The sequence below is a fragment of the Emys orbicularis genome, chromosome 1, assembly GCF_028017835.1.
Source record: "Emys orbicularis isolate rEmyOrb1 chromosome 1, rEmyOrb1.hap1, whole genome shotgun sequence".
Classification (NCBI taxonomy): domain Eukaryota; kingdom Metazoa; phylum Chordata; order Testudines; family Emydidae; genus Emys; species Emys orbicularis.
The window spans coordinates 67,041,612-67,054,339 of record NC_088683.1 but is presented as its reverse complement, the minus strand read 5'-3'; the positions used below and the strand labels follow the sequence as shown (position 1 = coordinate 67,054,339).

Genomic DNA, 12,728 nt, shown 5'->3' with positions numbered 1-12,728 from the left:
GGTTACTTTTACATTGTGTGTGTTTACTGTTAGTTTTATCTAGAAAATAGCACCTTATTTTCCTCGGGTTTTATCAGCAAATAAAATGTTGGATGTGTTGAACACATTATTTAGTATCAGAATATGATCAATCGTGAAACAAAAGCCAGGAAGACTAACTTAGCCATCCTCCAGTATAGCTAATGTGTACGTTTATTAACACTGTTGAAGGACCAAGTTCTCCTAGGTATTTTCAACCTGCATCAGTGGGCTTTTTACTAGATAAAGCATTTTCCTCTAAGTAAACTAGTGTCTAATTCAACAGCTCAGATCTGTCTCTGTACTCCTGGGCAAAGCAGCAGTGCCTTGCAAACAGTGATCCACTCTCTAGACTCTAGAGCAGTGGCTCTCACACTTTTTTTACTGGTGACCCCTTTCACCTAGCAACCTCTGAGTGTGACCCCCCCCCCCTAAATTAAAAACACTTTTTATATATTTAACACCATTATAAATACTGGAGGCAAAGCGGAGTTTGAGGTGGAGGTTGACAGCTCATGACCCCTCATGTAATAAGCTCGCAACCCCCTGAGGGGTCCTGCCCCCCACAGGGCCGGCTCCAGCATTTCTGCTGCCCCAAGTAAAAAAAAAAAAAAAAAAAGCCGCGATTGGTGGCGGCAGTTCGGCTGCAGGTCCTTCGCTCCTAGAGGGAGTGAGGGACCTACCGCCCCCGAATTGCCGCACGTGCCGCCCCTCTCGCTTGGCCGCCCAAAGCACCTGCTTGTTAAGCTGGTGCCTGGAGCCGGCCCTGGCCCCCCAGTTTGAGAACCCCTGCTCTAGAGACTGTAGAATACAGGGTAATGCATCAGTTTCCGTAGCTGTTCTGCTCCAAGACCAGTAGGGGTCTGGCCGCAGGGCTGCTGTTGCTGCACAGCAGCTCCCTGGGAGACTGACTGCAGCGAGGATCCATGGCCCAGCCAAGATTGATCCTGCGCCAGCTAGGGACCCCAGCTTCGCGCTGGTCACCACGTGCCTGGCCCCACGCGCACTCCCTTTTTCAGCAACAGAGGGGCCTGTGGCACCTTTAAGACTAACAGAAGTATTGGGAGCATAAGCTTTCCTGGGTAAGAACCTCACTTCTTAGACGTTTGCTACAGCCGCCCCCGCCCTGAACAGGTTAACTCAGCAGCTCACAAGCCCCGCCCCCTGAATGTGGCTCTATACGTGTACGGGTTCCACCATTACCCCGCCCCCCAGGGCTACGCACGCGCCGCACAGAACACCGGAAGGCAAGTGCTGTTGAGCAACTGGCAGTTGGGCGCGTGGGGGAGCCGGCTTCGTGCGACTCTCGGTGAGTGGATTATGGAGCGCGCGCGGCCCCCGGCCCAGCCCAGCCGGGAGGTGCCCACGTGCGGCCCCTGCCCAGTGAAGCGTCCGAGCCCGGCGGTCGCGTGCTCCGCCGGGGCCTTCCCGTACGGGGGGAGGGGAGCGCGCGGCCGCCTGTGAGTGTCTCGAGGCGGTTCTGGGCGGAGACCTCCCCCCTGTAGCGACTCCCCCAGCTCGAGCCGCGCTCCAGCCCACGGGCCGCGCCCGCTCTTACCTGGGAAACCCGTGGCACGCGGGCTGCACGCGGCCCGGGGGCGGGGCCAGTTCACGGCTGTGTCCAGCGAGTGAGGGGGGCTGCTTGGAGCCCACCCACATCTCAGCACAGGGCTAGGGGCCGGGCTTCTCCTCGCCCACTCGGGGTCCGGGGTTTGTTGGGGGACGAGGGGAAGTGGTTGGTTTAAATGTGAAGTGTCCAATTTTGGAAGCTAAGTTTGTTGTTTTTTGGTCACCTCTCCCTCATCTCAGCTAAAACGAAAAAATGGCCAAGAGTTTAAGGAGTAAATGGAAGAGAAAGATGCGAGCTGAGAAAAGGAAGAAGAATGCACCGAAGGAACTCAGCCGACTCAAAAACATCCTGAAAGCAAATGCTGATATTGTAATGGAGGAGGTTAAAGAAATAGCAACGGTCGTCACCCCCGAGAAAGTCAAAGATCAAGGTGGTGAGTTTGGTTTTAATTTTGCAGCGCTATTTATTAGTCTCCAGAGGAAAAAACAGCCTAGGTTCTGAAACATACAGCTGTGAATTTATGCCGTGGATCAGACACTTCATGGGTTCTGTTGGCTGAGCTCAGAGCACACCCATGGGGCTACTTGCATCCCTCCATTCCTCCCACGAACTCCCTGTGTGTGCTACCCTCCCATCCGCCTTTATTTCGTGGATTCCCTGCAACCACTTCCTCCCTCATGTCCCTCCCCACAGCCACCTTTCTGGTTTTCAAGCCTGGAATGGAGTAGCAAGAGGGGTGGGGAGGGGAATTGCTTTTTTTAAAACTTGTTTTTCATTCTAGTTGGTACTAGTGACCCTTCATTTCACCCATCAACACTAGAGAAAAGACAATATCTATAATCAGTAGTAGCTTTGAACTGTAATATCATAGTCCATGTTGTTCCTCTCTCCTAACAACGGACTCCATTACCAGCTCCTGCTCCTAAGTTCCATGGGTTTGCACACTCCCTCCCACATCGAGCAGCTATCACCTGCTCTCAGCAACCGATACTTGGCCTGGGGAAGAGCATCTGACCAAATGCACACTCCAGACCCACTCCTTTGCCATGGCAAACAGCATTATTTAGAAGGGATAAATGTGCTGCATTTTTTGGGGGGCACAAACAAATCTCTTATGGAAACTCCTGATACTGTCAATACCGAGACTAAAAAAATTGTGGCATGTTTGAAGAGAGATTATTTCGGTTACTGTTTGTAAATCTAGTGCTTCTAACTATCTTGTATGAAGCTGATTCAGATGTTTTTATTGACTTTTGTAAATGCTTTCTTTTTTCAGACGAAGTTAAGATGGACACACAGATTAAAAGAAACAAAAAGAATCTTTTAGACCAACATGGACAGTACCCAGTATGGATGAATCCCAGACAGAGGAAGAAGCTTAAGGCAAAACGGGTTAAAGGAAAAAACAAATCCAAGGTGGCCAAGGGATTAGCATGGTAGCTTCGAAGAAGTTTGAAGGATGGAAAAGAGACTATGTAGAAAACGGAGGCCACCTCAGGCTGGGTCCAGCTACCAAGTGTAAATTATCATTAAGTCTGGAGACTCTATTAGATCAGAAATTGATGAAAGGGACATCAATTTTATATCTAGTTAATTTAAAAGAAAATGAGTTAAGTGTTTCACCTGCCTTTGAGTCCTCTGACCAATATTTGTGGTTATGCGTTTTTAAATATTTTTCTCACTTGTTGCTGTGTTGGTCTTGAACACAGGAACAACTGGAGAAACCATGGAACCAACTATGCACTGTAGGAGGTAAAATATTTTTACAGAAGCATGTTCTGTAAATTGATAGTGTCCCTCTAATTTTCCTGTAGAACTTTTTTTTGAGTTCTGATGTTTGTTTTAATATTGAAGTATTAAATTATGAAAACATATTATGTGACTTTATATAGACATTATAAACTGAAATTTGGTTCAAATTGAAACATTGAAAATCCAAGACAAATAAAAACGTTGCTAGTAATTATTTTTAAAAATTCGAATAGAAATGGTTATTTTTAAACAAAGAAACCTTGTGTTTGCAACCCAAACATTACAGCACTGAGAAATTGAAAGTAAAATAGACTTAATGGATTTTCATTGTCCATCTGAAAGAATTCAAAGGCATAAAGGGTAAAAATAAAAAAAAGAATATAAACTATACTTTAAACATTTTTCTGAACAGTTGTAATATAGGTAAATAAACATGTTGGTAATACACGTGTGATTTTTTTAAAGTAGACAAATATCTCCTTAATTTGGTATTCCTGTATCCTACTTTACGGAGTAGACACAAGATCCCAAGTATCATGTGATTACATAGCAAATGCTATTTAACTACATCCAGTTAAACGTTGCATATTAATCAACAATAGTACATACTGACAGATATGAGGATGTTACCCTATATCTTTACAAGAAAGGCTCTTGTTTCAAAAATTGATATAATTAAGATCCCACTCATGCAATATGTTGCCCACTCAAGGATCTTTTACCCACAGATCCCCACCCATGTAAAGTGTATTCCAGAACTGGGACCTAAGTATTCTGATTGCCCAATGGTTACATGTCGGTATGTGTAATATGTGGTAACTGCAACACAAAGGAAATAAGATTTATGCTTTTTAGAATAAAGAGATACCAGTTTAAGGTACTATGTTAAAAACAAACAAATGTTGGTCAGCTTGGTGTTGTCATTACACAGGGCCGCCCAGAGGATTCAGGGGGCTTGGGGCAAAGCAATTTCGGGGGCTCCTTCCATAAAAAAAAGTTGCAATATTATAGTAACATGTATTTGGAAATGTAAAAAATAACTAGTGAAATACATTCAAAAATTAATTTGTAATTTGAAAAAACACTAAATACATTATTTAAAAACATTAAATGCTTTAGTGGTATGTATACATTTGCAATTACATAATGGGCTGTTGCTGGGTGATGGTGATGGTTGGTGCCAATGGGCTGTCGCTGCCTGGGGGTGGTGCTGCTGTTGCCCAGGGCTGGATGGGGAGCTGGGCTCTGGGTTGGGGGGTGCCCGGCTCACAGGGACTGGACTCAGGGCTGTGGGGAGATGGAGTCAGGGGGGTGTCCGGCTCAGAGGGGCTGGGCTTGAAAAGGGGGGTCAGGGCTGTGAGGGGGATGGGGTTGGGGGGTGCCCAGCTCAGAGGGGCTTGGAGCTGGGGGTCAGGGCTGTGGGGGGGATGGGGTCGGGGGGTGCCTGGCTCAGAGGGGCTGGGCTCGGAGCTGGGGGTCAGGGCTGTGGGGGGATGGGGTCGGGAGGGTCCGGCTCAGAGGGGCTGGGGGTCAGGGCTGTGGGGGTAATGGGGTCAGGGGGGTACCTGGCTCAGAGGGGCTGGGCTGTGGGGGGACTGGGCTCGGGGGGGTGCCCAGATCAGAGGGGCTGGGGGTCTGGGCTGTGGGGGGCCTGGGTTCGGGGGGGTGCCCGGCTCAGAGGTGCTGGGCTCAGAGCTGGGGGTCAGGGCGACGGGGGGTGCCCGGCTCAGAGGGGCTGGGCTCGGAACTGGGGGTCAGGGTTGTTGGGGGATGGGGTCGGGGGGTGTCCGGCTCAGAGGGGCTAGGCTCGGAGCTGGGGGGGATGGGGTCGGGGGGGGTGCCCGGCCCCTGCCCTTTACCATGCCGCTTACCCCCTCTCCCGGAGCCTCAGCGCGCCGTGTCCAGCGCTGCAGCGGCGTGGTGTTTCCAGCGGGGCCTGAGCTCCCGCGGCCGCAGCTCACAGCCCCGCCCCCTTACTACCTGAGACGCTGGGGGATGGGGGAAGACGGAGGCGGGGAGAGCCTCCAACATACTCGTGGGGGCCCCTGCGGGGCCCGGGACCTGGGGCAAATTGCCCCACTTGCTCCCCCCTTTTGGCGGCCCTGTTATTACATAAATTTTTCCAGGTTCCAAGAGAATTTTTTTTTTTTATTAATGAGTTGTGGGAGGAGGGATTTCTTTTCCCTTTCAGTTCTCAAGTGAAATCAGGTGAAAAGGTCCCGCAGGACAGAACAGTAAGTGCATATAAGTTACTAAGAGGCAATTGGGGAAATGTATGCATAAAATATATTTGAATATTGTGAATTTGTGTGTCTGTTTCCTATAATGAGACTTCAAATTTGACCTGGTTACTTAAGTAGATTAAGGTATAAACTTACCCAGTATTGTACAGTTAATATATATTTGGCGTTTGTACTTTGAAAATATCCATCTGCTGATTTCATTACAGCTGTCATACTGCAAAACAGAAAATACATTTAATTAAACTATTTGAATATTAAATGTGAAATGTCCTTTAGATTTGAACCCTATCTTTAAATGGCTAATAAGGAAGAGAATATCCCGTGATTTTTTTTGAAACAAAAGAATTACCTGTTTACTGAGAAATTAAAAGAAATAAGTCACTTTGTATTTCTTTACTATTTTCGTTCAGTGGCCCACATTCTGTCCTGTATGTGTTCGCCCCTGTTGAGGTTTAAGGGTTTCTCAGGTGTAATTGAAGACAGAATTTGGCTGTTTCTAGGACTAGCAGAGGGAGCCTAGAGTTGTGTCATGTTTGTTTGCTCTTCAGCAAAAAAGAAAGTAGATAACAAAATCAGGGTAATTTCAAGCTCCAATATACATACCGTACTTGTGGGAGAGGAATCGATGATTGCCAACTGCACTAGGTTTTATAAAGTGCTTTGTCAATTTCTTTCCTACTCTGACAGGACCAGAAGTGGGGGCATGTTCCAGCTGCTTCATTTACCTTGCCAGCTGTGCCCTGGCACTCTCCCTTTAACCTCTTCCCCCACATTCCATCTGAGCCTCTGTTGCTATCACCACAGGTGGGCATGAGCTGAAGGATTGAGTGTTTTTCAGAGGTTCAGTGGTGCCACAGGAAAATTGTCTTAGTCTGAAGAGCATCCGCAAAGAGCATCAGCATGGATTCACCAAGGGCAAGTCATGCCTGACTAACCTAATTGCCTTCTGAGGAGATAACTGACTCTGTGGATGAGGGGAAAGCAGTGGATGTGTTATTCCTTGACTTTAGCAAAGCTTTTGATACGGTCTCCCACAGTATTCTTGCTGCCAAGTTAAAGAAGTATGGGCTGGATGAATGGACTATAAGGTGGATAGAAAGCTGGCTAGATCGTCGGGCTCAACGGGTAGTGATCAACGGCTCCATGTCTAGTTGGCAGCCGGTTTCAAGTGGAGTGCCCCAGGGGTCGGTCCTGTGGCCGATTTTGTTCAATATCTTCATTAATAATCTGGAGGATGGCGTGGATTGCACGCTCAGCAAGTTTGCAGATGACACTAAACTGGGAGGAGTGGTAGATACGCTGGAGGGTAGGGATAGGATACAGAGGGACCTACACAAATTAGAGGATTGGGCCAAAAGAAACCTGATGAGGTTCAACAAGGACAAGTGCAGAGTCCTGCACTTAGGACGGAAGAATCCCATGCACTGTTACAGACTAGGGACCGAATGGCTAGGAAGCAGTTCTGCAGAAAAGGACCTAGGGGTTACAGTGGACGAGAAGCTGGATATGAGTCAACAGTGTGCCCTTGTTGCCAAGAAGGCTAACGGCATTTTGGGCTGTATAAGTAGGGGCATTGCCAGCAGATCGAGGGACGTGATCATTCCCCTCTATTCGACATTGGTGAGGCCTCATCTGGAGTACTGTGTCCAGTTTTGGGCCCCACACTACAAGAAGGATGTGGAAAAATTGGAAAGAGTCCAGCGGAGGGCAACAAAAATGATTAGGGGGCTGGAGCACATGGCTTATGAGGAGAGGCTAAGGGAACTGGGATTGTTTAGTCTGCAGAAGAGAAGAATGAGGGGGGATTTGATAGCTGCTTTCAACTACCTGAAAGGGGGTTCCAAAGAGGATGGATCTAGACTGTTCTCAGTGGTACCAGATGACGGAACAAGGAGTAATGGTCTCAAGTTGCAGTGGGGGAGGTTTAGGTTGGATATTAGGAAAAACTTTTTCACTAGGAGGGTGGTGAAGCACTGGAATGGGTTACCTAGGGAGGTGGTGAAATCTCCTTCCTTAGAGGTTTTTAAGGTCAGACTTGACAAAGCCCTGGCTGGGATGATTTAGTTGGGATTGGTCCTGCTTTGAACAGGGGGTTGGACTAGATGACCTCCTGTGGTCCCTTCCAACCCTGATATTCTATGATTCTATGAATTGTAATCAAGTGAAGGTTTGTTGCAGCACAAGATTTATAATGTGTTATAATGATGGAAAAATTTCAGCTCTTGCATCTTTGTTATAAATTATTTTTCTTGTTTCTGTTACCATATTGGCTATGACCCCCCAGGCTCTGTACAAACAGAACAAAAAGAGAGTCCCTGCCTGAAAGGGCTTACAAGCCAAGTCTAAGTGTAAGACAAGACAACAGATGGATATAGCTAGACAAGGGGGTACAAGAAATCATTGAGATAGTGTTGGACAACATGTTAGGCTATGGTCTGTACAACAGCAGTCTAGTGGTTACTAACCTTTTTATAGACATCATGGGAAAGAAGAGTTTTGAAGGAGGAGGAGGATAATGTTGTGGCTGTTTATGGAAAACTCTTCGTAAGCATGAAGGGTAGTCTGGGAGAAAACACAAAGTAGGGTTTATCTTAAATATCTCTGTTCGAGAAATGCAGAGGAAGATTTTGATAAGTAGATGGTCTGATTGGAAAAAAAATACTTTCATTGTAATTGACGAGTAGTGAGGATCTCTCATGTCAACCAAGTGATAGTTTATTAGGTAATCTTATGATTGCATTTTTATAATTTTCAACACTGTGAGCTTTGAAGTGTTTAGGAGGTTGTTTCTGTTGTAAAAGAACTTCAAATAGGGTTTTAAAAAAATAATTTATCTGAACCTCCTGTGCATCAGTTCCACTGGAATTTCCTGCTACTGTAGCCATGGTACTGCAGCATAATAAGTGCTATAGCAACAATTTCAGGGAACCAAAAAAGAGTAGGGGAATATTTTAGGTAGTAATGAACTGAATTCATGTTTTAGTTCCAGCAGATGGGGAATTTTGAAATGTTATTTTCAGTTCACTTTTACATTTAAGTATCACTTAATTATTTCTTGGCTGGGGAGAGGTGGTGAATAAATGGTCTACCTAATAGATCTTTCCATCTCTAATGTGGTTAAACACCTCATTGCTGAATGATATATTGAATGGTAAATATTTTATTACTCTAAAAAAAAATACCACATTCTCTGGGTTGAAATTAGTGACTTTGTCTCACTCCCACTACTGCAGGGCTAGGGGAAGGGCATAGGGTCAGTTTTTAGGAAGTATTAAGGTGCCTAAAGATGCAGATGCACCCAGTGGGATTTTCAAAAGCACCTAAACAGGTTAGGTGTGTCTCATTGAAATTAAGTAGATTTAGCTGCCTGAATTGCTTAGGTGCTTTGGAAAACCCCATTAGGTGCCTAGGTATGAAAATACCTTTGAAAATCTGTCCCATAGCCCCCGTGGCCAAGTGTTGATTTTACTTCCAGAAATTTAGTTGGAGGTGGGTTTATTCAAAGTACCTAAGGAAGAGAGAGAGAAACACCAGGGCTTTCTGAAAATATTTAAAGGTATCTTTTAGGAGACCCCCTAAGTAAAACAAATTGGAAGTGTCTAATCCAAACCTCTTTTGAGCTTTGACAGTATGGAAAATGTTACAACCTATGACTTTTCAAACCGTCATGTCTCACAAAGGCTTTGTCTGATCCACTTTCTATGCAGGTGTGTGTGACATTAAAAATGGGGTTTATTATGGAAAGTTGCTCACAATCTTAACTGTAGTAGTCTCTTTGTAACTAAGGATGTTTCATAGGAACTTTTGTTCAAGGTAAACCATTTCCTGTAGGATTGTATAATTTTTCCTGAAATGATATAGAAACAGAAAGGTGGGACTGAAAGAATTCTTCCTGGAATCCTTGCCTCCTTCACCTTTGTCTAAAATATTCCATTTAATGTTCTCTTTAGCATCGGCATTGGAGACAGTAGTTGAAGAAAGCATTATAGCAGGAGGCTCATTTTTGTACAAGAATCTCCTCTTTCCAGGACACTGGTTACTGGCTATCAAGTTAGTGTCTTTCAGGTGTTCCTAACAAAAATCAGTAGTCTATGCAATGTATGAGATTTGCAGACTCTTATGAAGAAAATGGCAACGATGTGTTGGAAATCAAATACTCATGGTGCTTTTCTTTCATCACTAAGTGCAATTTTGAGTATTTATATGGTCCGTGTCACCATCATAAGAGTGCATCTCAATCGTTAATTTATTCACAGACAAAAAACACATTAACACAGTTAAGGTTTGTTACCAGATTTGCCTGTTATTTTGTGGTACGCTCATTTATTAGGGTTACTCTGCTCGGGTGTGTGTGTTCTGTAACTCTATCCATGTACTGCTTGTGTCACTTGTATTCTCATACGGAGCTCTGCTCCCTTCTGCAAGTTCCCTCCCAATGGAGCTATCCTGCAGGACGTAGGTTCCCCAGGGCTGGGTTCTTCCAGCCCCAGAATCAGATGAACACACACACACATTAACAGAGCGTGTCTGAGAGGACCTGGTCAATCAGCACTCTCAAGCTGACTCCTTATATGTCCCTGGACTCAGTAGTCTGGGTCGAGCAGCACTTCTAAGCTGTCACCCTGATATGCCTTTGGACTCTGCAGGCTGGATTGAACAGCACCTCCAAGCTGTCGCCCTCATATGCCATGGGCACCGCACCAGAATAGAGTACGCCTGAGCAGGCTGGGTCAAGCAGCACTTTCAATATGCTACCCTTATATGCCCCTGGACTCAGCAGGCTGGGTTGAGCAGCACTTCCAAGCTGCCAACCTTATATGCCCCAGATTCAGCACGTCCCTATCCCCACTTTCATATTACAATTGTTCTGGTAGTAACCCACTCGATGAGCAAACCCCACAGGATTTTTGGGCGCTGCAGGAATCTTTAGCTTAGGTTCAAGGAGTGTTACTGCAGAGCGAGTGGGAAGTCAAAAAACATCTATGAGGGGGAGAGAGAGCGAGAGAAGCAACCAGCTTAACCATGAAAGTTGTTATTGCCAGCTAGTAACCATACAAGGGGAGCCAAACAAACAAAACAGTTATAATATTAAATCTAACTTAAATTTGATTATAAAAGTCAGGTTTAGAAAACTATGACTGATCACACAAGTCAGGGTCAGAAGGCTATACCTCGAGAGAGAGGGAGAGAGGGTTGGGTTCTCAGCACTCCGCAAAACTTGAATAGATCAGGGTTCCCAGGAGGTGATGGTAACTGAGGGTCCAGAGTGCTGGAAACAGGCAGAGCCCCCAGCATGATCACTCAGGAGAAAATGAAGTCCCAATGGAACTGATGCAAATTTTGGATACAGGCATCAGAACACTTACTTCAGCATGGTTAGGGGTTTTTGTAGGGAAAGAATAATGGTTCAAGGGAGAACACTAGATGGCTCAAGGGAGTATACCAAAGTTTTGTTCAGGCTAGACAATAAGAACTGATCATTCGTGGCTATGGGCGGTGTTCCTTCGAGGGAGCTCACAGTGTAGTTAAGCAGCTTCAGTATTTTGTATACCAATAAAGAATTTATTACTAGAATTGGTCTGATAACTACTGAGCTGGCTGTGTGCAGGCGTGGGTTCATTAACATCTGGAGCAGAGATCCCCCATGATGCAGTGCTTCCCTGCTTTTCTGGTCCCAGAGTTCAGTGCAGTTCTTGCCTTGGAATCTCTGTTCTCCATTTTGTATTCTAATGGAGATGCCTCCCTGTCCCATCTTCAATGCAAACGAGGCTAGGGGAGTTTCCTTAATCCTGTCACCCTTGTCCAGGGGGGGTTGGGTGTGTCTTCCACCGCCTTTTGTAAGTGTTCCTTCTGATTGGCTTTGGTTCAAGCAGAGGCTGGGGGCAGGGAGGGCTTTCATGAGTCAGACAGGCTGGACACTGCGCCCTGGTTCCCCAAGAACACAGAGCTGATAGGTAACAGGCTGCCTGGTCATCCCTTGTGCCCTTCCAGAACATCAAGTTCAGCTACACTCTGAAAATCAGGAAATACATAGTTAAGGTAGGTTTCAGAGTAGCAGCCGTGTTAGTCTGTATCCGCAAAAATAACAGGAGTACTTGTGGCACCTTAGAGACTAACAAATTTATTAGAGCATAAGCTTTCGTGGGCTACAACCCACTTCTTCGGATGCATAAGCACCATCCCTGCAATGCAACCTTAATTCTGCCCTATGAGTGATGCACCTACTAGCCAATAAAACCCATACTAGTATTTTACCTTTACAGATGTACAGAACGCTTGGGGAACAGTGCATATGAGCACTGTAGAACAATATCTAGATCCTCTTTGCTAAGATGAAGCTTGCATTTAAGTTAGGTATAGCAACAGGAGCTATCTACTCCTGGCCTTCACTCAAAACACTGAGCGTACTCCATGCAAACCATCCCAGACTTGTTAAATGTTATGGCTCCTTCACCAGATTGCTGACAGTCCTCATCACAAGAACACTCCCGTTCATCACTACTGACGTGACCTACAGAACTCAGTGCTGAAATGGGACACGCTTGATGTCTCAAAGTACATGTGCACCTGACCTCAAATCACAGTGACAGCTGTTCCAGCCTGTTCCAACTAATCCCTCCATTCAATACGCCTACACCTAATGTGATGAAAGCAGCTACGTGCATGCAGATAATTGTGGTGTTCGATTTAAATTCCAGCAAACAATGGCATGTCTTTTTGTCACTCTACTTCTGGTTATGGCACCACCCTTACTGAGCTATTGCCAGCCCCAGGGGTTAGAGTTAAGATTGCAGTGAAGGAGTGGCATGTACTTTAACTATATTTCATGCTTCTTCATAAGTTTATGTTTGCATTACCTTAACCTTTTATTTGAATTTCCTAATTTTTTGATCAGAATAAAGTGTGTTAAATTTAGGGGGGTATAGTTATGTATGTTTGTAGATAGAACTAAGGACAGAACTCTAGTTTTGCTCCATATGTGCATGTCATCTTTTAGATGTAATTTTGACCCGGAGTTACAAACTTTACCCTTAACTTTTTCAATATTGCTTCCCCAAAGGAGCATTTGGTGAAGTGCACTAGCTAAGAAAATCCTGAGTGACTGGGATTTGTTTGGAGAGAATTGGAACCATAGTTTGAGCTCT

The 12,728-nt window shown here is 45.4% G+C and overlaps 1 protein-coding gene across 2 annotated transcripts; it reads left to right on the top strand.

Annotated features, from left to right (window-relative positions):
* The first annotated feature begins 1,232 nt into the window (after positions 1-1,232).
* On the top strand, positions 1,233-3,784 carry LLPH (LLP homolog, long-term synaptic facilitation factor). Of its 2 annotated transcripts, none has more exons than XM_065415019.1 (3): positions 1,233-1,327; positions 1,828-2,018; positions 2,865-3,784. In XM_065415019.1, exons 2-3 carry the CDS (start codon positions 1,841-1,843, stop codon positions 3,026-3,028), a joined length of 342 nt encoding a protein of 113 aa, XP_065271091.1. In that variant the 5' UTR covers positions 1,233-1,327; positions 1,828-1,840; the 3' UTR covers positions 3,029-3,784. The 2 variants fall into 2 exon arrangements, with proteins under 2 accessions (XP_065271091.1, XP_065271087.1); XM_065415015.1 differs by having other exon boundaries at positions 1,828-2,021.
* The last annotated feature ends 8,944 nt before the right edge of the window (positions 3,785-12,728 follow it).